The following is a 25404-nucleotide window of genomic DNA, read 5'->3' on the forward strand; positions in this document are numbered from 1 at the left end:
CACATTATACTTCTTTTTATGTACTTTGTGTCTGACTGCCAGTATTGGATGGCAGCTGGTGCAGTGTGGAAGTTTTTGCCTCCACTCTTACCATCGGCAGTTGAAAAAACTGGGGGGAAGATAGCAGGACCAAAAGGAAAGATTCTGTGATCCTACAGGCAATGCAAACAGCTGTTTCTGACCCTATGGCCACGTTTAGCTCTGCAGCACTGCTTCTATACAGAAGAAAAGTGGAAAGGGTAGAATGCTGAAGTATCAGTAATACTCATTTAGTCCCAGTTCAAGCTTTACAGGAAGCAAAGGTTTGAAGTGAATAATCAGTATACTGCTCAAAGTTACATGGAAGAGCACTGGATACCCAGTTTTTCTACTGGAACCTGCTAAACAAATGTACCCTTGTGTGAGCACAGGCTTGGGCATTATCACCTCTACTTAAAAGAATTTTCCTACTCCAAGCACATTTCCTTTTGTCAAAAGGAGACTACTTAGATTCCCACATCACTTACCTGTAGGGCCCGTCCTTTGGTCTCAATGGGGAGAGTAAATGCAGAAATGGCACACACCACACAGACAGACGCGAAGAGACACAAGGCCCCCAGGAACGATGCGCTCATAAGAACCTGCAAAGCACAAGGAATGACTCAATATACTGCACCCCAGTCACGTTTCCACTGATCTTCATGCCAAAGGGAAAATAAGGATTCATCCCACCAAATACATAAATGAAAGGCTTTGCAGCCATTCTGCAAATTGTGCAATTCTGACATCCTAGATCTAGTATTTATTTGGGCCAAGCTTTTGTAGACATTTTGTGCAACTCTTCCAGAAGCTGGGAGTGATGTTAACATGCACCGGCCAGGTCAGACTTCTCCCTGCACCCACCCCTTGGGTATCACTGGGCAAACCAATACCTGGGGAAGATGAGAGCTGCCTGTTTTCCTACCCCTTCTCATACTAATTCAGCTTGCTTAACCAGTAACCGTCTCCTTTCCTGCAATACCTCCCTCTGCTAAAAGTCAACTTGCCCTCTTCAGTTCTGACAGGATGAACCAGGAGGAAGTCTTTTGGGACTAGATGTAGTGTCTAGGTCCTGCCTTTTGATTTCTTCTGTGATTTGTTGGTTATTCAGCAGCGTGTTGTTCAGCCTCCATGTGTTTTATAGAAGAATCCCAACCAATAAATGTAGAAGAAATGACAGAAAGTCATTATATAACCACCACACTAAGAATTGATTCAGGTAAAAATCATCAATGGGTGCTAAAAGTAGAGAGTAAAAATATGAAAAGATGAGGGTCTAATGTTGAGCAATAAGAATTCTCAATAATAAATTGCAGAGGTGGGGGAACCGTTGATTCAGAAAGAGCAGCAAAGATGCAGGAGAAAGACTGCAAGGTGATGGGTGCCATGGGAAGGTGAGAGCACGAGGACATGGCCATCAGAATCCATGAGAGGGAGCCGTCCCGCGAGATGGACGGTTAAAATGACAACTGTATTTGGAGATGTGGAACCAGAGAGACCATAGCAAGAAGCATTTTGGTGGAGTCAGGATGGTTGCAGCCAGGTTGGGACAGGAGGACTGAGTAGGAGAAAGAAATGAATACAGTGAAGAGAAAGAACTCTTTTAAGTAGTGTGGCTGGAGAGAAGAGGAAATGGAGTTTTACAGTCTGCAAGCTATGGAATCTTAACATGCTGACCAAGATTCAATATGCAGGGATAGATTGGAATCATGACATGTATAATGATAAACCTGAAAAACTCATGAGAATCAAATGGAAACCCATTGGAAGGAGTTCAGTAAGCTGTTTGAAAATCCATAGACAAAAAACTGCCTCTCTACAATTAACTAACTAAAATGTTAGACTAGAAGTTATAATGAAAAAATCATCTATTTGCAATAATAATGAAAAGCCTTAAAATGCCTAAGAATAAACATAACAAGATGTACAAGATCTATTTGAAGAAAACAATAAAATCCCAGCAAGGAACATGGAATAAATGGAGAGAAAAACCTTGTTTTTACATGGGAAGGCAACATTAAGAGAAAAAAGTCAAATTTTCCTAAATGAACTGATACATTTAATGAATTAACAATTAGAATCTTAATAGGATTTGGGCTGACAAGGGAGGCACATTGCAAATAAATGATTCTAAAGGTTATTTGAGAAAGAATAGCAGTGAGGTGGGGCATACACATCCAGATTTGAAAATATACTATAAACCCCATCTGACTAATGAATATGACAGTGATGAAACCAGACAGATCAATGGACTAAAATAGCAAAGCTAGAAATAGACCAAGTAATTGTGGGAATATAAGCAGACAGTTCTAATCCATGAGTAAAAAACAGGGTATTCAATAAATAGTGTAGGGACAACTGGGCTGCCATTCAGGAAATCATAAAGTTGTTTCCTGCATTGACCTCACACTTTGATACTATAATGGCCTGAAAGAGGGCATATCAGAGCAGGGATTTCTGGGTTAGAATCTGGGATGCATATCACTTTGTGAAAATGAAGTTGTAGACTTAATGATTTTAACACTTTTACATGCATGTTATGGGGGCTTCAAAGATGGCTCAGTGGTAAAGAATCTGCCTGCCAATGCAGGAGACACAGGTTCCATCCCTGGGTCAGGAAGATCCCCTGGAGGAGGGCATGGCAACCCAATGCAGTATTCTTGCCTGGAGAATCCCATGGACAGAGGAGCCGGGCAACCTACAGTCCACGGGGTCGCAGAGAGTCAGACACGACTGAGCACACATTAAGTGTGCACACATAAGTATGTTCAGTTCAGTCGCTCAGTGTCCGACTCTGCAACCCCATGGACTGCAGCATGCCAGGCCTTCCTGTCCATCACCAACTCCTGGAGTTTACTCAAACTCATGCCCATTGAGGTGGTGATACCATCCAACCATCTCATTCTCTGTCATCCCCTTCTCCTCCTGCCTTCAGTCTTTCCCAGCATCAGGGTCTTTTCCAATGAGTCAACTCTTCACATGAGGTGGCCAAACTATTGGAGTTTCAGCTTCAGCATCAGTCCTTCCAATGAATATTCAGGACTGATTTCCTTTAGGATGGACTTGTTGGGTCTCTGTGCAGTCCAACGGACTCTCAAGAGTCTTCTCCGACACCACAGTTCAAAAGCATCAATTCTTCAGTGCTCAGATTTCTTTATAGTCCAACTCTCACATCCATACATGACTATGGGATAAACCATAGCCTTGACTAGATGGACCTTTGTTGACAAAGTAATGTCTCTGGTTTTTAATATGCTGTCTAGGATGGTCATAACTTTCCTTCCAAGGAGTAAGTGCCTTTTAATTTCATGGCTGCAATCACCATCTGCAGTGATTTTGGAGCCCCCAAAAATAAAGGCAGCCACTGTTTCCAGTGTTTCTCCATCTATTTGCCATGAAGTGATGGGACCAGATGCCATGATCTTCATTTTCTGAATGTTGAGCTTTAAGCCAACTTTTTTTCTCCTCTTTCATTTTCATCAAGAGGCTCTTTAGTTCTTCTTCACTTTCTGCCATAAGGGTGGTGTCATCTACATATCTGAGGTTATTGATATTTCTCCCGGCAATCTTGATTCCAGCTTGTGCTTCCTCCAGCCCAGCGTTTCTCATGATGTACTCTGCATATAAGTGAAATAAGCAGGGTGACAATATACAGCCTTGACGTACTCCTTTTCCTATTTGGAACCAGTCTGTTGTTCCATGTCCAGTTCTAACTGTTGCTTCCTGACCTGCATATAGGTTTCTCAAGAGGCAGGTCAGGTGGTCTGGTATTCCCATCTCTTTCAGAATTTTCCACAATTAGTTGTGATCCACATAGTCAAAGGCTTTGACATAATCAATAAACCAGAAATAGATGTTTTTTCTGAAATCCTCTTGCTTTTTCAATGATCCAGCAGATCTTGGCAATCTGATCTCTGGTTCCTCTGCTTTTTCTAAAACCAGCTTGAACATCTAGAAGTTCACGTTTCACGTATTGTTATACTTCAATAAAAAGTTTAGAGACTTTCCTGGCAGTACAGAGGTTAAGACTCATGCTTTGACTGCAGGGGGCATAGGTTTGATCCCTGGTGGGGGAACTAAGATCCCATATGCCATGCAGTACAGCAAAAAAAAAAAAAAAAAAAAATTTAAGCTTACACACCCTTTCTCCCAAAAAAACACAAGGCCAAAAAAAGACTGGAAGTAAAGAGATATGTATCCTTACCATTCTAATCACAGAACCCAGACACTGTAAATAAACATATTGATATATTTGAGTGCCTATGAACTGTAAGTTCCTGTACAAAGAAAGGGGAGCATAAATAGGAGTGAAAGACAAAAAATTGGAGGGAATATCTGCAGTATGTTAGCAAAGTAACTAAAATACTTTATAGGTATGAAGGATGGTCACAAATCAATGTTTTAAAACTGAATTTAAGACAAGGAGTGGGCAAGCTAAAGTAGACACCCAATTAAAATATGAAAGGAACATTCAGTTTCATTCCTAATTGAAGAAATATGAATTATAATAACAAAGGGATATCATTTATTGTCGGTAAGGTTGGCAAAGATGAAAAAGATGAACAAAACCAGTTGGCAAGTATGTGAAACAGTGGGGCCTACCACTTTGGCACAATCTTCCTAAAGAGAATTTTAGCACAGTATATCAAAATGGAAAATGAGCAGACCCTCTGACCTACCAATCCAATTTCTAAGAATTATCCTAAAGGATAATTGCATACTTGGATAAAAATGTAAGCACAAGGGTGCTTATAACTGTTGTTTATAATCGACAGATATCAAATAGTCTAGACATTTACACAGAACTGATAAAGTGATTTAAAGTAACATTTGGAGTACACATAAAATGACATTTTTCAGCATGAAAAAGGGCTTGACTTTTATTTTCATTGGCATGAAAAATGACTGTAACATATTGTTGCATGCCAAAAGTAGGCTATAAAAAGTTCATAAAGGTTTGGGTTCAAGATGAACTCGCCTCCTCTCATGAACACACTGAATCTACAACTCATACAAAGCAATATCCTCTGAAAGAAACCCCAAAAGTAGCTTAATGACTCCTACACATCAAGCAAAGAAAAAAAACCCACATCAAGATGGGTGGGACAGGCTGAGACACAATCTTACCATGAACCCTCCCCCAGTTCATGCTTAGGTGCTCAGTCATGTCTGACTCTTTGCAACCCTCTGAACTGTAGCCTACCAGGCTCCTCTGTCCATAGGATTTCCCAGGCAAGATAAGAGGAGAACTCACAAGTTTGAGCTTCTCCATGAGGAGTGATGGGTTTTAACCCCACATCTGGCAGCACAGCTTTTAAGACCAGCACCTGAGAGATGAGCCCCCAAAACATCTAGTTTTGAAAGCCAACAGGGCTTGCATCCATGAGGCACACGAGACCGGGCTATCATAAACTGAGCATTGTTCTTAGAGTGCTCCCAAGGACTACCTAGCTATCTACCCTAGCTCACACAGAGGTAATTTAACAACATCCATCTAGGAACATATTCTGCAAAGATAGTCTGTAAACATGGAGGCTGGCAGGTGCCATCTCTGTGCTTTCTGTCTTGCTCCAGATCGCTGGTTTCTCCCAGAAAGGAGCTTCTGTACATGTACCATGTCCCAATTTTGTGGCTACTGCCCAGGGGACACCCCTTGATTGCCTGGCTCTGGTGGCCAGCAGAGTTTGTTTCTATGTCCCACAAGATAATAATAAGCAGAGAAAGAATTCTTAACTACCTACACCCCAGCGCACAGCAGCAGAGACTCAGCAGACTGAAACATCTTTCTGGAAAGAGGCCTGGTAGCTTATCTTCATAGCTGCAACCCGAGCAGCAGGCTTCCAATTAAACACACATCTAGGGACCAACTATAATCCTCTCCAGAGACCTAGAGGCTGGCTGGCACATCTTCCTGCTCTCCCTCTGCCCACTCCAAAAGTAATAAAAAGTAACTACAATAATGTGTTAATGGACACACAAGACATAAATAGATACACTGTCATATCAAAACCAAAGTGTGGGTGGGAGTAAAAATGTAGTGCTTTGGAAAGCACTATACTTAAATCACTATCAAAGATAAATTGTTGTATCTCTCAGATGTCTTATGTAAGCCTCATGGTAGCACAAAACAAAAACGGTATTCCATGCTAATGGAAAAGCCAAAGTTAAGACAGCTATACTCTTACCAGACAAAAAAGAAGTCACAAAGAAGGTCATTACATAGTAATAAAGGTGTCAGTCCTGTGAGAGGATACAACAAATACTTATGTACCCGATACAGGAATACCTAAATATACAAAGCAAATGCTAACAGATCTAAAGGGAGAAATAGATGGCAATACAGAAATAGTAGGGGACTTTAATACCCCATATCCAGTGAATGAATAATAATATCCAAAATATGAAAAGAACTCATACAACTCAAGAAAACAATTCAATTTACAAATGGGCAGAGGATCTGATAGACATTTTTCCTAAGATGACGTACAGATGGCCAGCAAGTATATGAAAATATACCCAACATTACTAATCACCAAAGAAATGCAAATTAAAACCACAGTGAGATATCACCCCATACATGTTAGAATGGCTAGTATCAAAAAGGCAAGAGATCACAGGCATTGGTAAGGATGTGGAGAAAAGGGAATACTTTTGAACTTTTACACCCTATATTCACCAATGGTGGGGCTACAAATTGATGCAGCCACTATGGAAAACAGTACAGTAATTCCTCAAAAAAATTAAAAATAGAACTACCATATGATCCAGCAATTCCAGTTCTATTTATCCAAAAGAAGCAAAAACACTTAAAGAAATATCTACACTCCCATGTTCCTTGCAGTGTTATTTGCAATAGCCAAAATACAGAAACAACCTAAGAATCCGCGGGTGGGTGAGCATATAAAGTAAATGTAGTATGGATATATACAGTGGAATATTATTGAGCTATAAAAAAACAAGGAACCTGGGCCCTCCTTGGTGATTCAGTGGTTAAGAATCCACCTGCAAATGCAGGGGACACAAGTTCAATCCCCAGTCTGGGAATATCCCACATGTTTCAGGGCAACAAAGCCCATGAATCAAAACTACTGAGCCCACGTGCTACATCTACCAATGCCCACGCACCTAGAGCCAGTGCTCTGCAACCAGAGAAGCCACAGCAATGAGAAGCCTCCACACCACAGCGAAGAGTAGCCTGCCACTTGCTGCAACTAGAGAAAGCCTGTGTGCAGCAACAAAGACCCAGCATGGTCAAATACATAAATAAAGGCGGGAAGGAAGGAATTCCTTGTATAGACCTGAAGGGCACAATGCTCAGTGAAATAAGCCAAATAAAGACAAACACTGTATGATCTCCCTTATGTGAAATAAATAACAAATACTCTCACAGATACGGAGAACACACTGGTAGTTGCCAGTGGCAGGAGGTAAAAGTGAAATGGGTTGTTGTTCAGTCGCTCAGTCATGACTCTCTGTGACCCCATGACTACAGCACGCCCGGCTTCCCTGCCCTTCACTATCCCCTGGAGTTTGTTCAAACTCATGTTCATTGAGTCGGTGATACCATCCAACCATCTCATCCTCTGCCATCCCCTTGTCCTCCTGCCTTCAATCTTTCCCAGCATCAGGGTCTTTTCCAATGAATTGGCTCTTCACGTCATTTGGCCAAAGCATGGGAGCTTCAGCATCAATCTATCCAAGAATATTCAGGGTTGATTTCCTATAGGAATGACTGGTTTGAATCCCTGCCATCCAAGGGACTCTCAAGAGACTTCTCCAGCATCACAGTTCAAAAGCATAAGTTTTTCAGTGCTCAGCCTTCTTTATGGTCCAAAACACACATTCCATACATGACTACTGAACAAACGATAGCTTTGACCATATGGACCTTTGTCGGCAAAGTGATATCTCTGCTTTTAATGTCTAGGTTTGTCATAGCTTTTCTTCCAGGGAGCAAGCGTCTTTTAATTGCATGGCTGCAGTCACCATCTGCAATGATTTTGGAGCCCAAGAAAATAAAGTCTCTCACTGTTTCCATTTTTTCCCCACCTATTTGCCATGAAGTAATAGGGCTAGATGCCATGATCTTTGTTTTCTGAATGTTGAGCTTTAAGCCAACTTTTTCACTCTCCTCTTTCACTTTCATCAAGAGGTTCTTTAGTTCTTCTTCACTTTCTGCCATAAGGGTGGTATCATCTGCATATCTGAGGTTATTGATATTTCTCCCGGCAATCTTGATTCCAGCTTGTGCTTCTTCCAGCCCAGCATTTCTCATGATGTACTCTGCATATAAGTTAAATAAGCAGGGTGACAATATGCAGCCTTGACATACTCCTTTTCCTATTTGGAACAAGTCTGTTGTTCCATGTCCAGTTCTAACTGTTGCTTCCTGACCTGCATATAGGTTTCTCAAGAGGCAGGTCAGGTGGTCTGGTATTCCCATCTCTTGAAGAATTTTCCAGTTTATTGTGATCCACACAGTCAAAGGCTTTGGCATAGTCAATAAAGCAGAAATAGATGTGTTTCTGGAACTCTCTTGCTTTTTCCATGATCCAGCAGATGTTGGCAATTTATCTCTGGTTCCTCTGCCTTTTCTAAAACCAGCTTGAACATCTAGAAGTTCACGGTTCACGTATTGCTGAAGCCTGGCTTGGAGAATTTTGAGCATTACTTTACTAGCGTGTGAAATGAGTGCAATTGTGCAGTAGTTTGAGCATTCTTTGGCATTGCCTTTCTTTGGGATTGGAATGAAAACTGACCTTTTCCAGTCCTGTGGCCACTGCTGAGTTTTCCAAATTTGCTGGCATATTGAGTGCAGCACTTTCACAGCATCATCTTTCAGGATTTGGAATAGCTCAACTGGAATTCCATCACCTCCACTAGCTTTGTTCATAGTGATGCTTTCTAAGGCCCACTTGACTTCACAATCCAGGATGTCTGGCTCTAGGTGAGTGATCACACCATTGTAATTATCTTGGTCATGAAGACCTTTTTTGTACAGTTCTTCTGTGTATTCTTGCCACCTCTTCTTAATATCTTCTGCCTCTGATAGGTCCATACCATTTCTGTCCTTTATCGACAGATAAACAGAAGAATACAATAACTGCAATGAAAAAATACACTGAAGAATGGAAGGAATGCAATGAAAAGTAGAAGGCTAGCACAATAGCACAATAAATGAGGGAGAAAAACAAATAAGTGAGCTGGAAGACACAGTGGTGGAAATCACTTCCAAGGAATAAAGAAAAAAACAATAAAAAGAAATGAGGATACTCTCAGAGACCTCTGGGACAATATTAAATGCACCAACATTCACATCCTTCACCCTATTATGTGAAGGAAACAGAGAAAGAGCTTGAGACAATGTTGAGATTTTAAAAGATTATAGCTGAAAACTTCCCTAACATTAGAAAGGTATGTGGTACGTGCATGATCAGTCATGTCCGACTCTTTGCAACCCCATGGACTGTAGCTTGCCAGGCTCCTCTGTCCATGGATATTCTCCAGGCAAGAATACTGGAGTGGGTTTCCATTTCCTCTTCCAGGGGATCTTCCCCACCCAGGGATTGAACCTGTGTCTCCTGCATTGGCAGGCTGATTCTTTACCACTGAGCCACCTGGGAATCCCAACATGAGAAAGGAAACACTCAAGTCTGGGAAGAACAGAAAGTCTCATTCAAGATAAACCCAAGGAGGAACATGCTGAGACACCTATTAATCAAAGTAACAAAAATTAAAGACAAAAAATATTAAAAGCAACAAGAAAAAAACAATAAATAAGATACAAGGGAATCTCCAAAATTTTATCAGCTTATCTTACAAAAGAAACTCTGCAGACCAGAATGGAAGAGCATGATATATTTAAAGTAATGAAAGGGAAAAACCCCCAAGCAAGACTACTCTACCCAGCAAGGCTGTCATTTAGATTTGACAAAGAAATCAAAAGCTTAACAAACAAGCAAAAGTTAAAAGAATTCAACGCCACCAAACCAGCTTTACAACAAACCCTGAAGGAACTTCTCTGGGTGGAAAAGAAAAGTCCACAACTTGAAATAAGAAAATTACAAACAAGAAAGCTCACCAGTAAAGTCAAACCTAAAGTAAAGGTAGGAAATCATCCACACACAAATATGATATCAAAACCAACAATTGTGAGAAGAGGAGAATACAAATGCAGAATATTGGAAATGCATGGAAATTAAGAGACCAGCAACTTAAAACAATCTCGTATATATCATATATATATATATATATATATATATATATATATATATATATATATACTATATATGTGTGTGTGTGTGTGTGTGTGTGTGTATAGAGAGAGAGAGAGTGCTATATCAAAAACCTCATGGGAGCCATAAACAAAAAATGTACAATAGATACCCATACACAAAAGAGCAATCCAAACACAACATTAAAGATGGATATCAAATCACAAGAGAAGAGAACAAAAGAGGAAGGGAAGAAAAAAGACCTACAAAAACAGATTCAAATCAACCAACAAAATGGCTCTAAGAACACACATAATTACCTTAAATGTAAATGGATTACATGCTTCAACCAAAAGATATAGACTGGTTGAATGGATACAGAAACAAGACCTGTATATATGCTGCCTATAAGACATCCACTTCAGATCTAGGGACACATACAGACTGAAAGTGAGGGGATGGAAAAAGGTATTCCATGCAAAGGGATATTAAAAGAAAGCTGGAGTAGCAATTCTCATATAAGACAAACTAGACTTTAAAATAAAGACTTTTAAGAGGCAAATAAAGATACTACATAATGATGAAGTGATCAATCCAAGAAGTTATTACAATTCTAAATATATATGCACCTAGCAAAGAAGCACCTCAATATATAAGACAAATGCTAAGAGCCATAAAAGGGGAAACTGTCAGTAACACAAAAATAGTGGTGGACTTTAACACCCCACTTACACCAATGGACAGATCATCCAGACAAAAAAATCTATATGGAAACACAGGCTTTAAATGACACATTAGACCAGACAGACTTAATATTTATAGAACATTCCATCTGAAAACAGAAGAAAACACGTTCTTCTCAAGTGCACATGGAACATTCTTCAGGATAGATTACATGTTGGGCCACAAATCAAGCCTCAGTAAACTTAATAAAATTGAAAATCATAGAAGCGTCTTTTCTAACCAAAATCTATAAGATTAGAAATCAATTACAGGGGGGGAAAAAACTGTAAAAATAAAAAATGTATGGAGGCTAAACTATATGTTATGAAACAATCAATGGATCACTGAAGAAATCAAAGAGGAAAAATAAAAAGTATCTAGAGACAAATGACAATGAAAATTAAATGATCCAAAACCTATGGAATGCAGAAAAAGCAGTTCTAAGGGAGGAGTTTATAGCAATACAATCTTACCTCAAGAAACAAGAAAAATCCCAAATAAACACCCTAGTCTTACACCTAAAACAACTAGAGAAAGAAGAACAAAAAAAATCTTAAAATTTTTGAGGAATGGAAAGAAATCATATTAGAGCAGAAATAAATGAAATAGCAATGAAGGAAACAGAAAAGGTCAATGAAACTAAAATCTGGTTCTTTGAAAAGATAAGCAAAATTGATAAATCTTTAGCCAGATTCACCCAAAAAAGAGAGGACTCAAACCCATAAAATCAAAAATGGACACAAAAGAGTTACAATGGACACCACAGAAACACAAAGGATCATAAGAAACTACTGCAAATAACTACATGCCAATAAAATGAACAACATAGAAGAGATGAATAAATTCTTTGAAAAGTACAACCTTCCAAGACTGAACCAGAAAGAAACAGAAAATATGAACAGACCAATCAGAGATACTGAAATTAAAACTGATTTTAAAACTTCCAGCAAAAGTCCAGGATCAGATGGCTTCACAGGAGATTTCTATCCAATATTTAGAGATAAATTAATACCTATCCTTCTGAAATTCTTCCTAAAACATTCCAGAGGAAAAAGGAACACTCCCAAGCACATTCTATGACAGCACCATCATCTCCATACCAAAACCAGACAGAGATAGAGAAAAAAACAAAGAAAATTAGGTATCAATATCACTGATGAACACAGACACAAAAATACCCAACAAAATACTAGCAAACTGAATCCGACAATACATTAAAAGGATCACAAACCATGATCAAGTGGGATTTATTCCAAGGATTCTTCAATATCCACAAATTAGTGTGATACATAATATTAAAAAACTGAAGCATAAAAACCATCTGATCATCTCAATAGATGCAGAAAAAGCTTTTGACAAAATTCAACACCTGTTTAGGATTAAAACTCTCCAGAAAGTGGGCACAGAGGGAAATTACTTTACCTTAAAGAAGGCCATATATGACAAACCGACAACTAACATCATTCCCAACAGTGGAAAGCTGAAAGCATTCTAAGATCAGGAACAGGGCATTGATGTCCACTTTCATGACTTTTATTCAACATAGTTTTGGGAGTCTTGGCCACAGCAATCAAAAGAAAAAGAAATAAAAGGAATTCAAATTAGGAAAGAAGAAGTAAAATTATCAATGTTTAGAGAAGACACAATACATCAGTTCAGTTCCGTTGCTCAGTCGTGTCTGACTCTTTGCGACCCCATGAATTGCAGCACACCAGGCCTCCCTGTCCACCACCATCTCCCGGTGTTTCCTCAAACTCACGTCCATCGAGTCGGTGATGCCATCCAGCCATCTCATCCTCTGTCGTCCCCTTCTCCTCCTGCCCCCAATCCCTCCCAACATCAGAGTCTTTTCCAGTGAGTCAACTCTTCACATGAGGTGGCCAAAGTACTGGAGTTTGAGCTTTAGCATCATTCCTTCCAAAGAAATCCCAGGGCTGATCTCCTTTAGAATGGACTGGTTGGATCTCCTTGCAGTCCAAGGGACTCTCAAGAGTCTTCTCCAACACCACAGTTCAAAAGTATCAATTCTTTGGCACTCAGCTTTCTTCACAGTCCAACTCTCAAATCCATACATGACCACTGGAAAAACCATAGCCTTGACTAAACGGACCTTTGTCAGCAAAGGAATGTCTCTGCTTTTGAATATGCTATCTAGGTTGGTCATAACTTTCCTTCCAAGGAGTAAGCGTCTTTCAATTTCATGGCTGCGGTCACCATCTGCAGCGATTTTGGAGCCCAAAAAGATAAAGTCTGACACTGTTTCCACTGTTTCCCCATCTATTTCCCATGAAATGATGGGACCAGATGCTATGATCTTTGTTTTCTGAATGTTAAGCTTTAAGCCAACTTTTTCACTCTCCACTTTCACTTTCATCAAGAGGCTTTTTAGTTCCTCTTCACTTTCTGCCATAAGGGTGGTGTCATCTGCATATCTGAGGTTATTGATATTTCTCCCGGCAATCTTGATTCCAGCTTATGCTTCTTCCAGCCCAGTGTTTCTCATGATGTACTCTGCATATAAGTTAAATAAACAGGGTGACAATATACAGCCTTGACATACTCCTTTTCCTATTTGGAACAAGTCTGTTGTTCCATGTCCAGTTCTAACTGTTGCTTCCTGACATGCATACAGATTCTCAAGAGGCAGGTCAGGTGGTCTGGTATTCCCATCTCTTGAAGAATTTTCCACAGTTTTTTGTGATCCACACAGTCAAAGGCTTTGGCATAGTCAATAAAGCAGAAATAGTTGTTTTTCTGGAACTCTCTTGCTTTTTTGATGATCCAGCGGATATTGGCAGTTTGATCTCTGGTTCTTCTGCCTTTTCTAAAACCAGCTTGAACATTTGGAGGTTCACGGTTCACGTATTGCTGACGCCTGGCTTGGAGAATTTTGAGCATTACTTTACTAGCATGTGAGATGAGTGCAATTGTGCGGTAGTTTGAGCATTCTTTGGTATTACCTTTCTTTGGGATTGGAATGAAAACTGACCTTTTCCAGTCCTGTGGCCACTGCTGAGTTCTCCAAATTTGCTGGCATATTGAGTGCAGCACTTTCACAGCATCATCTTTCAGGATTTCCAATAGCTCAACTGGAATTCCATCACCTCCACTAGCTTTGTTCGTAGTGATGCTTTCTAAGGCCCACTTGACTTCACAATCCAGGATGTCTGGCTCTAGGTCAGTGATCACACCATTGTGATTATCTTGGTCATGAAGATCTTTTTTGTACAGTTCTTCTGTGTATTCTTGCCACCTCTTAATATCTTCTGCTTCTCTTGGGTCCATACCATTTCTGTCCTTTATCGAGCCCATCTTTGCATGAAATGTTCCCTTGGTATCTCTAATTTTCTTGAAGAGATCTCTAGTCTTTCCCATTCTGTTGTTTTCCTCTATTTCTTTGCATTGATCGCTGAAGAAGGCTTTCTTATCTCTTCTTGCTATTCTTTGGAACTCTGCATTCAGATGTCTATATATTTCCTTTTCTCCTTTGCTTTTCGCTTCTCTTCTTTTCACAGCTATTTGTAAGGCCTCCTCAGACAGCCATTTTGCTTTTTTGCATTTCTTTTTTATGGAGATGGTCTTGATCCCTGTCTCCTGTATAATGTCATGAACCTCAGTCCACAGTTCATCAGGCACTCTATCTCTCAGATCTAGTCCCTTAAATCTATTTCTCACTTCCACTGTATAATCATAAGGGATTTGATTTAGGTCATACCTGAATGGTCTAGTGGTTTTCCCTACTTTCTTCAATGTTAAGTCTGAATTTGGCAATAAGGAGCTCATGATCTGAGCCACAGTCATCTCCCGGTCTTGTTTTTGCTGACTGTATAGAGCTTCTCCATCTTTGGCTGAAAAGAACATAATCAATCTGATTTTGGTGTTGACCATCTGGTGATGGCCATGTGTAGAGTCTTCTCTTGTGTTGTTGGAAGAGGGTGTCTGCTATGACCAGTGTATTCTCTTGACAAAATTCTATAATTAGAAAAACCTAAAGATACTACCAGAAAACTACTAGAACTCAATTAATTCAGTAAACTTGCAGAATACAAAATTAAAAACAAACCAAAAAAAAAAATCTCTTGCATTCCTATACAGATAATCACGATGGTGTGATCATTCATCTAGAAACAGACATCCTGGAATGTGAAGTCAAGTGGGCCTTAGAAAGCATCACTACGAACAAAGCTAGTGGAGGTGATGGAATTCCAGTTGAGCTATTCCAAATCATGAAAGATGATGCTGTGAAAGTGCTGCACTCAATATGCCAGCAAATTTGGAAAACTCAGCAGTGGCCACAGGACTGGAAAAGGTCAGTTTTCATTCCAATCCCAAAGAAAGGCAATGCCAAAGAATGCTCAAACTACCACACAGTTACACTCATCTCACATGCTAGTAAAGTAATGCTCAAAATTCTCCAAGCCAGGCGTCAGCAATACATGAACCATGAACTTCCAGATGTTCAAGCTGGTTTTAGAAAAGGCAGAAGAACCAGAGATCAAACTGCCAACATCCGCTGGATCATCAAAAAAGCAAGAGAGTTCCAGAAAAACAACTATTTCTGCTTTATTGACTATGCCAAAGCCTTTGACTGTGTGGATCACAAAAAACTGTGGAAAATTCTTCAAGAGATGGGAATACCAGACCACCTGACCTGCCTCTTGAGAAACCTATATGCAGGTCAGGATGCAACAGTTAGAACTGGACATGGAACAACAGACTTGTTCCAAATAGGAAAAGGAGTACGTCAAGGCTGTATATTGTCACCCTGTTTATTTAACTTATATGCAGAGTACATCATGAGAAACACTGGGCTGGCAGAAACACAAGCTGGAATCAAGATTGCCAGGAGAAATATCAATATCCTCAGATATGCAGATGACACCACCCTTATGGCAGAAAGTGAAGAGGAACTAAAAAGCCTCTTGATGAAAGTGAAAGTGGAGACCAAAAAGGTTGGCTTAAAGCTCAACATTCAGAAAACGAAGATCATAGCATCTGGTCCCATCATTTCATGGGAAATAGATGGGGAAACAGTGGAAACAGTGTCAGACTTTATCTTTTTGGGCTCCAAAATCACTGCAGATGGTGACCGCAGCCATGAAATTAAAAGACGCTTACTCCTTGGAAGGAAAGTTATGACCAACCTAGATAGCATATTCAAAAGCAGAGACATTACTTTGCCAACAAAGGTCCATCTAGTCAAGGCTATGGTTTTTCCTGTGGTCATGTATGGATGTGAGAGTTGGACTGTGAAGAAAGCTGAGCACCAAAGAATTGATGTTTCTGAACTGTGGTGTTGGAGAAGACTCTTGAGAGTCCCTTGGACTGCAAGGAGATCCACCAGTCCAATCTAAAGGAGATCAGCCCTGGGATTTCTTTGGAAGGAATGATGCTAAAGCTCAAACTCCAGTACTTTGGCCACCTCATGTGAAGAGTTGACTCACTGGAAAAGACTCTGATGTTGGGAGGGATTTGGGGCAGGAGGAGAAGGGGATGACAGAGGATGAGATGGCTGGATGGCATCACTGACTCGATGGACGTGAGTCTGAGTGAACTCTGGGGAGTTGGTGGTGGACAGAGAGGCCTGGCATGCTGCAATTCATAGGGTCGCAAAAGTTGGACACGACTGAGTGACTGAACTGAATAACAAAAGAGTGGAATTGGAAATTAAGGAAGCAATCCCATTTAACATCGCATCAAAAAGAATAAAATGTCTAACAATAAACCTACCTCAGGAGGCCAAAAAAACTGAAAACTATTAATATAAGACACTGATGTAAGAAATCAAAGATGACACAAACAGATGGAAAGATATTCTATGTTCTTGGATTGGAACAATCAATAGTCAAAATGACTGTACTACCTCAGGCAATCTACAGATTCAATCAAATTGAATTCAGTCAAATCTACAGATTCTATCAAATTACCAATGGCATTTTTCACAGAACAGGAAAATTTTAAATTTGTATGGAAACACAGAAGGCCCTGAATAGCCAAAGCAATCTTGAGAAAGAAAACTACAGCGGGAAGAATCAGGCTTTCTGATTCAGATTACACTACAAAGCCACAAATATCACAACAGATGGTACTGGTGCAAAAACAAATGTAGACCAGTGGAAACAGGATAGAAATCCTAGAAATAAGCCCACACACCTTTGGTCAACTAATCTATGAAAAAGGAGGTAAGATTATCCAATAGATGGGGCTTCCCTGGTGGTTCAAAGGCTAAAACTCCACGCTCCCAATATAGGAGACCAGGCTTGATCCCTGGCCAGGGAACCAGATCCCACATGCCCCAAGTAAAAGTTCACACACTACAACTAAAGATTACCCATACCTCAACTAAAAATTCCACGTGCCTCAACAAAGACCAAAGATCCTACATGCCACCACGACGACTTGGCACAGCCAAAAAAGAAATAAACAAATAAAAGAAAATACAATAGAGAAAGGACAGTTTCTTCAATATATGGTATTAGGAACACTGGACAGCTATATGTAAAACAATGAAATTAGAACATTTTCTAACATCATACACGAAAATAAACTCAAAATGGATCAAAGACCTACATGTAAGACTGGATACTATAAAAACTCCTAGAGGAAAACATAGGCAGAACGCTCTTTGACATAATGACAGCAATAACTTTTTGATCCACCTCCAAGAGTAATGGAAATAAAAACAAAAAATAAACAAATGTGACCTAATTAAACTTAAAAGCTTTTTCATGGCAAAAGAAACCATAAACAAAATGAAAAAGACAACCCACAGAATGGGAGAAAATATTTGCAAGTGAAGTGACAGACAGGGGATTAATCTCCAAAACATACAAACAGCTCACACAATCTATGTCAAAAAAACAAACAACTGAATCCAAAATTTAAAAAATGGGCAGAATATCTAAGTAGACCTTTCTCCAAAGAAAATATACAGATAGCCAAAATCACATGAAAAGATGCTCAACATCACATTATTCAGTTCAGTTCAGTCACTCAGTCGTGTCCGACTCTTTGCGACCCCATGAATGGCAGCACACCAGGCCTCCCTGTCCATCACCAACTCCCAGAGTTCACTCAGACTCACGTCCATCGAGTCAGTGATGCCATCCAGCCATCTCATCCTCTGTTGTCCCCTTCTCCTCCTGCCTCCAATCCTTCCCAGCATCAGAGTCTTTTCCAATGAGTCAACTCTTCGCATGAGGTGGCCAAAGTACTGGAGTTTCACCCTTAGCATCATTCCTTCCAAAGAAATCCCAGGGCTGATCTCCTTCAGAATGGACTGGTTGGATCTCCTTGCAGTCCAAGGGACTCTCAAGAGTCTTCTCCAATATTAGAGAAATGCAAATCAAAACTACAATGAGGTACCACCCCATACCAGTCAGAATGGTCATCACCAGAAAGTCTACAAGAATAAAGGCTGGAGAGGGTGTGGAGAAAACAAAACTGTTTTACACTGTTGTGATAAGTCACTTCAGTCATGTCTGACTCTTTGTGACCCGATGGACTAGCACAACAGGTTTCTTTGTCCATGGGATTCTCCAGGCAAGAATACTGGAGTGGGTTGCCATGCCCTTCTCCCAGGAATCTTCCTGACCCAGGGTGAAAAATGGTGCAGCCACTAAGGAAAACAGTATGGAGATTCCTCAGAAAACTAAAAATATAATTACCATATGATCCAGCAATCCCAGTCTTAGTATACAGACTTAGTCTTATATACAGACAAAACTGTAATTCAAAAAGATACAGGTACTTCTATGTTCATAGCAGCACTAGTCACAGTAAACAAGGTATGGAAACAACCTAAATGTCCATCTACAGATGAATGGATAACGACGACATGGTGCATATAGACAATGGAATACTACTCAGCCATGCAAAGAACAAAATGCCATTTGAAGCAATAGGGATGAAGCTAGAGATTTTCATACTAGTGAAAGCAGAGAATGATAAATATCGTATATGGAACCTAATTTTTAAAAATGATATAAACGAAGTTATTATTACAAAACAGAAACAGACTCACAGATCTTGAAAACAACCTTTTGGTTACCAAAGAGGAAATATGGAGGGGAGAGACAAAGTAGGAGCTTGGGATTAACATACACACATATACTACTATATATGAGATAGATAACCAATAAAGACCTACTGTGTAGCACAGGGAGGTCTACTCAATAATCTGTAATAAACTATATAGATTAAGTTATTATGAAAAGAATCTGAAAAAGAATGAATATATGTGTATATATAACCAAATCACTTTGCTGTACACCTGAAACTAAGAATAGTGTAATTCAACTACACTTCAATAAGATTTAAAAATAAATATAGATTTCACAATGTACAATCATCGTATGAATAATGCCATCATAAATATCAAGCTAACAACTGAAAAATTATTCCAATAAAGTATTTTAAATATATTAAGATATGAAAAGCATACAAACTATGATCATATTTGAGTATATTGTACATGCATATTTATATATATATGCTTATACATATAGCGAGGGCTTCATTAACATATTTATATTTGTTATTGCTACTAAAATATTAGGTAGTAATATTTTATTTCTTCTTTGTAGTTTCTGTGTTTTCAAAGCAGAAGGAAAAAAATCACATATGGTCAAAACTACTGTTGAAATCTCTTAAATCACTGAAAATACAGTAAGTTCAGTTCAATCGCTCAGTCATGACTGACTCTTTGTGACCCCATGGACTACAGCACATCAGGCCTCCCTGTTCAACACCAACTCCCAGAGTCTCCTCAAACTCATGTCCACTGAGTCGGTGATGCCATCCAACCATCTCATCCTCTGTCATCCCCTTCTCCTCCCACCTTCAATCTTTCCCAGCATCAGGGTCTTTTCCAATGAGTTAGTTCTTCACATCAGGTGGCCAAAGTATTGGAGTTTCACCTTAAGCATCAGTCCTTCCAATGAATATTCAGGACTGGTTTCCCCTAGGACGGACTGCTTGGATCTCTTTGCTGTCCAAGGGACTCTCAAGAGTCTTCTCCAACACCACAGTTCAAAAGCATCAATTCTTCAGCGCTCAGCTTTCTTTATAGTCCAACTCTCACATCCACACATGGCTACTGGAAAAAACAGCTTTGACTAGACAGGCCTTTGTTGGCAAAGTAATGTCTCTGATTTTTAATATTCTGTCTGTGTTGGTCATAACTTTTCTTCCAAGGAGCTAACGTCTCTTAATTTCATGACTGCAGTCACTATCTGCAGTGATTTTGGAGCCCCCCAAAATAAAGTCTGTCACTGTTTCCCCATCTATTTGCCATGAAATGATGGGACCAAACACAATAAACACAAACGTATTTATGAACCAGGCTTCCCTGGATGTTCAGTGGTAAAGAAACTGCCTGCAATGCAGGAGTCTGCCTGCAATGTAACAGACCTAGGTTCAATCCCTGGGTTGGGAAGATCCTCTGGGGAAGGAAATGGCAACCCACTCCAGTATTCTTGCCTGGAGAATCCCATGCACAGAGGAGCCCGGCAGGCTACAGTCCATGGGGTTGCTAAGAGTCGGACACAACTGAGCAACACTTGCACTTGCATGAATGCATGATTCGCTTTTGTATCTTTGACAACATAGTTTCTCAGTAAGTTTATTGCTTACTAGAAATCACTTAAAGATTTGATTAAATTGTGTTCCCTCCCTGTTATTTGGCCTGAGGCCAAACTATGGTGGAGGTAATGAAGATAATGGCAACCTCCTTCAAAAGATCCCATGCACGCACTGCTACACTCAATGCAGCAGGCCATGGCTGACCCATGCCTTCACCAGAGGCTCCTGTACACTCACGGGCAAGTCTGGGTCAGTCTCTTGTGGGGTCACTGCTTTCTCCTGGGTCGTGCTGTGCACAAGGTTCTGTTTGTGCCCTCCAAGAGTCTGTTTCCCCAGTCCTGTGTAAGCTCTGGTGGTTCTGTGGTGGGGATAATGGTGACCTCCTCCAAGGGGGCTTATGCCATACCCCAGTCTACTGCACCCAGAACACCTGCCACTGCAGCAGTCCACTGCTGACCTGTACCTCCTCAGGAGACACACAAACACAGGTCTGTATGTCTCAGTCTCTGTAGGGTCCCTGGGTCCTGGTGCACACAAGGTATGTTTCAGCCCTCCCAGTATCTCTGGCAGGTATGGGATTTGATTTTAAACCTAATTTAATCAAATCTTTAAATTGGATTAAATATTTATGAGCATGGCCCCACTCATCAGAACAAGACTCAGTTTCCCCCTCAGGCAGTCTCCCCCACCAGGAGGCTTCCATAAGCCTCTTCTCCTTCTCCATAAGGGGGCAGACAGACTGAAAACCACAATCACAGAAAACTAACCAATCTGGTCACATGGACCACAACCTTGTCTAACTCAATGAAAATATGACCCATGCCATGTAGGGCTACCCAAGACGGATAGGTCATGGTGAAGAGTTCTGACAAAACATGGTCCACTGGAGAAGGAAATGGCAAACCACTTCAGTATTCCTGTCCTGAGAATCCCACGAACAATATGAAAAGGCAAAAAGAGAGGTCACTGAAAGATGAACTCCCCAGGTTGGTAGGTGCCCAATATGCTACTAGAGATCAGTGGAGAAATAACTGCAGAAAGAATGAAGAGACAGAGCCAAAGCAAAAACAACACCCAGTTGTGGATGTGACTGGAGATCGACAATGTCTGATGCTGTAAAGAGCAATATTGCATAGGAACCTGGAATGTTAGGTCCATGAATCAAGGCAAATTGGAAGCGGTCAAACAGGAGATGGCAAGAGTGAACATTGATATTTTAGGAATCAGCAAACTAAAATGGACTGGAATGGGTGGATTTAACTCAGATGACCATTATAGCTACTACTGTGGGCAAGAATCCCTTAGAATAAATGGAGTAGCCATCATAGTCAACAAGAGAGTCTGAAATGCAGTACTTGGATGCATTCTCAAAAATGACAGAATGATCTCTGTTCGTTTCCAAGGCAAACCATTCAAAATCATGGTAATCGAAGTCTATGCCCCAACCAGTAATGCTGAAGAAGCTGAAGTTGAATGGTCCTATGAAGACCTACAAGACCTTCTACAACTAACACCCAAAAAAGATGTCCTTTTCATTATAGGGGTCTGGAATGCAAAAGAGGAAGTCAAGAAATAACTGGAGTAACAGGCAAATTTGGCCTTGGAGTACAGAATGAAGCAGGGCAAAGGCTAATAGAGTTTTGCCAAGAAAATGCATTGGTCATGGCAAACACCCTCTTCCAACAACAAAAGACAAGACTCTATACATGGACGTCACCAGATGGTCAATACCAAAATCAGATTGATTATATTCTTTGCAATCAAAGATGGAGAAGCTCTATACAGTCAGCAAAAACAAAACCAGGAGCTGACTGTGGCTCAGATCATGAACTCCTTATTGCTAAATTCAGACTTAAATAGAAGAAAGTAGGGGAAACCACTAGACCATTCAGGTATGACCTAAATCAAATCCCTTACAATTATACAGTGGAAGTGACAAACAGATTCAAGGGATTAGATCTGATAGAAAGAGTGCCTGAAGAACTATGGACGAAGGTTTGTGACATTGTAGAAAAGGCACTGATCAAGACCATCCCCAAGAAAAAGAAATGCAAAAAGGCAAAATGGTTGTCTGAGGAGGCCTTACAAATAGCTCTGAAAAGGAGAGAAGCCAAAGGCAAAGGAGAAAAGGAAAGATAAGCCCATTTGAATGCAGAGTCCCAAAGAATAGCAAGGAGAGGTAAGAAAGCCTTCCTGAATGTTCAGTGCAAAGAAATAGAGGAAAACAATAGAATGGGAAAGACTAAAGATCTCTTCAAGAAAATTAGAGATACCAAGGGAAATTTTCATGCAAAGATGGGAACAATAAAGGACAGAAACTGTATGGACCTAACAAAGCAGAAGATGTTAAGAAGAGGTGGCAAGAATACACAGAAGAACTGTACAAAAAAGATCTTCATGACTCAGATAATCACGATGGTGTGATCACTCACCTAGAGCCAGACATCTTGGAATGCAAAGTCAAGTGGGCCTTAAGAAGCATCACTATGAGCAAAGCTAGTGAAGGTGATGATATTCCAGTTGAGCTATTTCAAATCCTAAAATATATGCTGTGAAAGTACAGCACTCAATATGCCAGCAAATTTGGAAAACTCAGCAGTGGCCATAGGACTAGAAAAGGTCAGTTTCATTCCAATCCCAAAGAAAGGCAATGCCAAAGAATGCTCAAACTACCACATAATTGCACTCATCTCACACAACAGCAAAGTAATCCTCAAAATTCCCCAAGCCAGCCTTCAACAGTACACGAACCATGAACTTCCAGATGTTCAAGCTGGATTTAGAAAAGACAGAGGAACCAGAGATCAAATTGTCAACATCCATTGGATCATAGAAAAATTAAGAGAGTTTCAGAAAAATGTCTACCTCTGCTTTATTGACTATGCCAAAGCCTTTGTGTGGATCACAACAAACTGTGCAAAATTATTCAAGAGATGGGAATACCAGACCACCTTACCTGCCTCCTGAGAAATCTGTACGCAGGTCAAGAAGCTACTGTTAGAACTGGACATGGAATAACAGACTGGTTCCAAATTGGGAAAGGAGTATGTCAAGGCTATATATTGTCACCCTGCTTATTTAACTTATAAGCAGACTACATCATGCGAAATGCTGGGCTGGATGAAGCACAAGATGGAATCAGGATTGCTGGGAGAAATATCAATAACCTCAGATATGCAGATGACACCACCCTTATGGCAGAAAGTGAAGACGAACTAAAGAGCCTCTTGAAGATAGTGAAAGTGAAAAAGTTGGCTTAGAACTCAACATTCAGAAAACGAAGATCATGGCATCTGGTTCCATCACTTCATGGCAAATAGATGGGGACCCAGTGGAAACAGTGGCAGACTATTTTGGGGGGCTCCAAAATCACTGCAGATGGTGACTGCAGCTATGAAATTAAAAGATGCTTGTTCCTTGGAAGAACAATTATGACCAACATAGACAGCATATTAAAAAGCAGAGACATTTTCCAGTAGTCATGTATGGATGTGAGAGTTGGACTATAAAGAAAGCTGAGCACTGAAGAATTGATGCTTTTGAACTGCAGTGTTGGAGAAGACTCTTGAGAGTCCCTTGGACTGCAAGGAGATCCAACCTAAAGAAAATCAATCCTGAATATTCACTGGAAGGACTGATGCTTAAGGTGAAACTCCACTACTTTGACCACCTGATGTGAAGAACTGACTCATTTGAAAAGACCCTGATGCTGGAAAAGATTGAAGGCGAGAGGAGAAGGAGATGGCAGAGGATGAGATGGTTGGATGGCATCACTGACTTAATGGGCATGAGTTTGAGTAAACTCTGGGAGTTGGGGATGGACAGGGAGGCCTGGCGTGCTGTAATTCATGGGCTCGCAAAGAGTATGACATGAGTGAGCCACTGAACTGAACTGAGGAATCACTCATGAACTTGGAAAATTGATAGATTTTTCATCCCCATTAACTGGTGAAGTTCCATTATCATCTGACGTGTTGATTCAATGTGTATTCACGCCTCTGGAGGGTCAGGTATTCAACAGGCCAACAAAAATCATTGCTCAGGTGTGGCGATTCAATTAGGGTTTTTTTGAAACCCTTAAAAAGTAAAGGCTTTTTTTCATCCTTATCTTGGTTTGTTTGTTTTTTTCTTGGGCAGAACTTTTAAATTTGTACATAGTCTTTCTACACTATCAGAAAAAGGGTGTTCCAGAATTATGTAATCTATTTCAGATGAGTACGTTTTGAAAAGCCTGCTCCCCTCTTGCCCTCTCCCAATCCCTTGTCAATTAACCCTTTAGCAACCAGAGTGCTCTTTTTAAAATACAAAAGCTGGTCACATTGCTGCTTAAAACCTTTCAATTACTTCCCACTTCTACAAAAACAAATCCAAAGTCTTCAGTATGCCTGGGAGACAGGTGCTAAGTCTTTTCAGTCATACCTGACTCTGCAATTCTATGGACTGTAGCCTGCTAGGCTCCTCTGTCCATGAATTCTCCAGGCAAGAATACTGGAGTGGGTTGCCATTTCCTCCTCCAGGGGATCTTCCTGACCCAGAAATCAAGCCTGCATCTCTTGCATCTCCTGCACTGGCAGGCGGGTTCTTTACCACTCACTCCAACAGGGAAGGCCTGACTCTCCCATATCACAGCATTTTGTTCACCATAGCTATCTTCTATTCCAGGAACACACTGAGCTCTTCCTGCTCCAGGACCTTGGACCAGCTTTCATCTCACTTGACTGCTGTTACCCTTTACAAGTTGTGAGCTTCTCACACTTCAGGTCTCAACTCCCATGTCATCTCCCCAGAGAGGCCTTGTCTCTTCCTGTAATTTTGTCTTATTGAAGTATAGTTGATGGACAACACTATTTAAGGTACGGGTGCACAA

At 40.4% G+C, this 25404-nt stretch overlaps 1 protein-coding gene across 3 annotated transcripts in view; it reads right to left on the reverse strand.

Annotated features, from left to right (window-relative positions):
* The window catches only part of SVOPL (SVOP like), a 106943-nt gene that overhangs the window by 12561 nt on the left and 68978 nt on the right, over nucleotides 1-25404 (reverse strand). For all 3 annotated transcript variants that reach the window (XM_019959155.2, XM_070788221.1, XM_070788220.1), the window contains one exon: nucleotides 507-620. In XM_019959155.2, the coding sequence (XP_019814714.1) occupies nucleotides 507-620 (114 nt within the window). The remainder of the gene's footprint in view (nucleotides 1-506; nucleotides 621-25404) is intronic.

Source organism: Bos indicus, chromosome 4, assembly GCF_029378745.1.
Source record: "Bos indicus isolate NIAB-ARS_2022 breed Sahiwal x Tharparkar chromosome 4, NIAB-ARS_B.indTharparkar_mat_pri_1.0, whole genome shotgun sequence".
Classification (NCBI taxonomy): Eukaryota; Metazoa; Chordata; class Mammalia; order Artiodactyla; family Bovidae; genus Bos; species Bos indicus.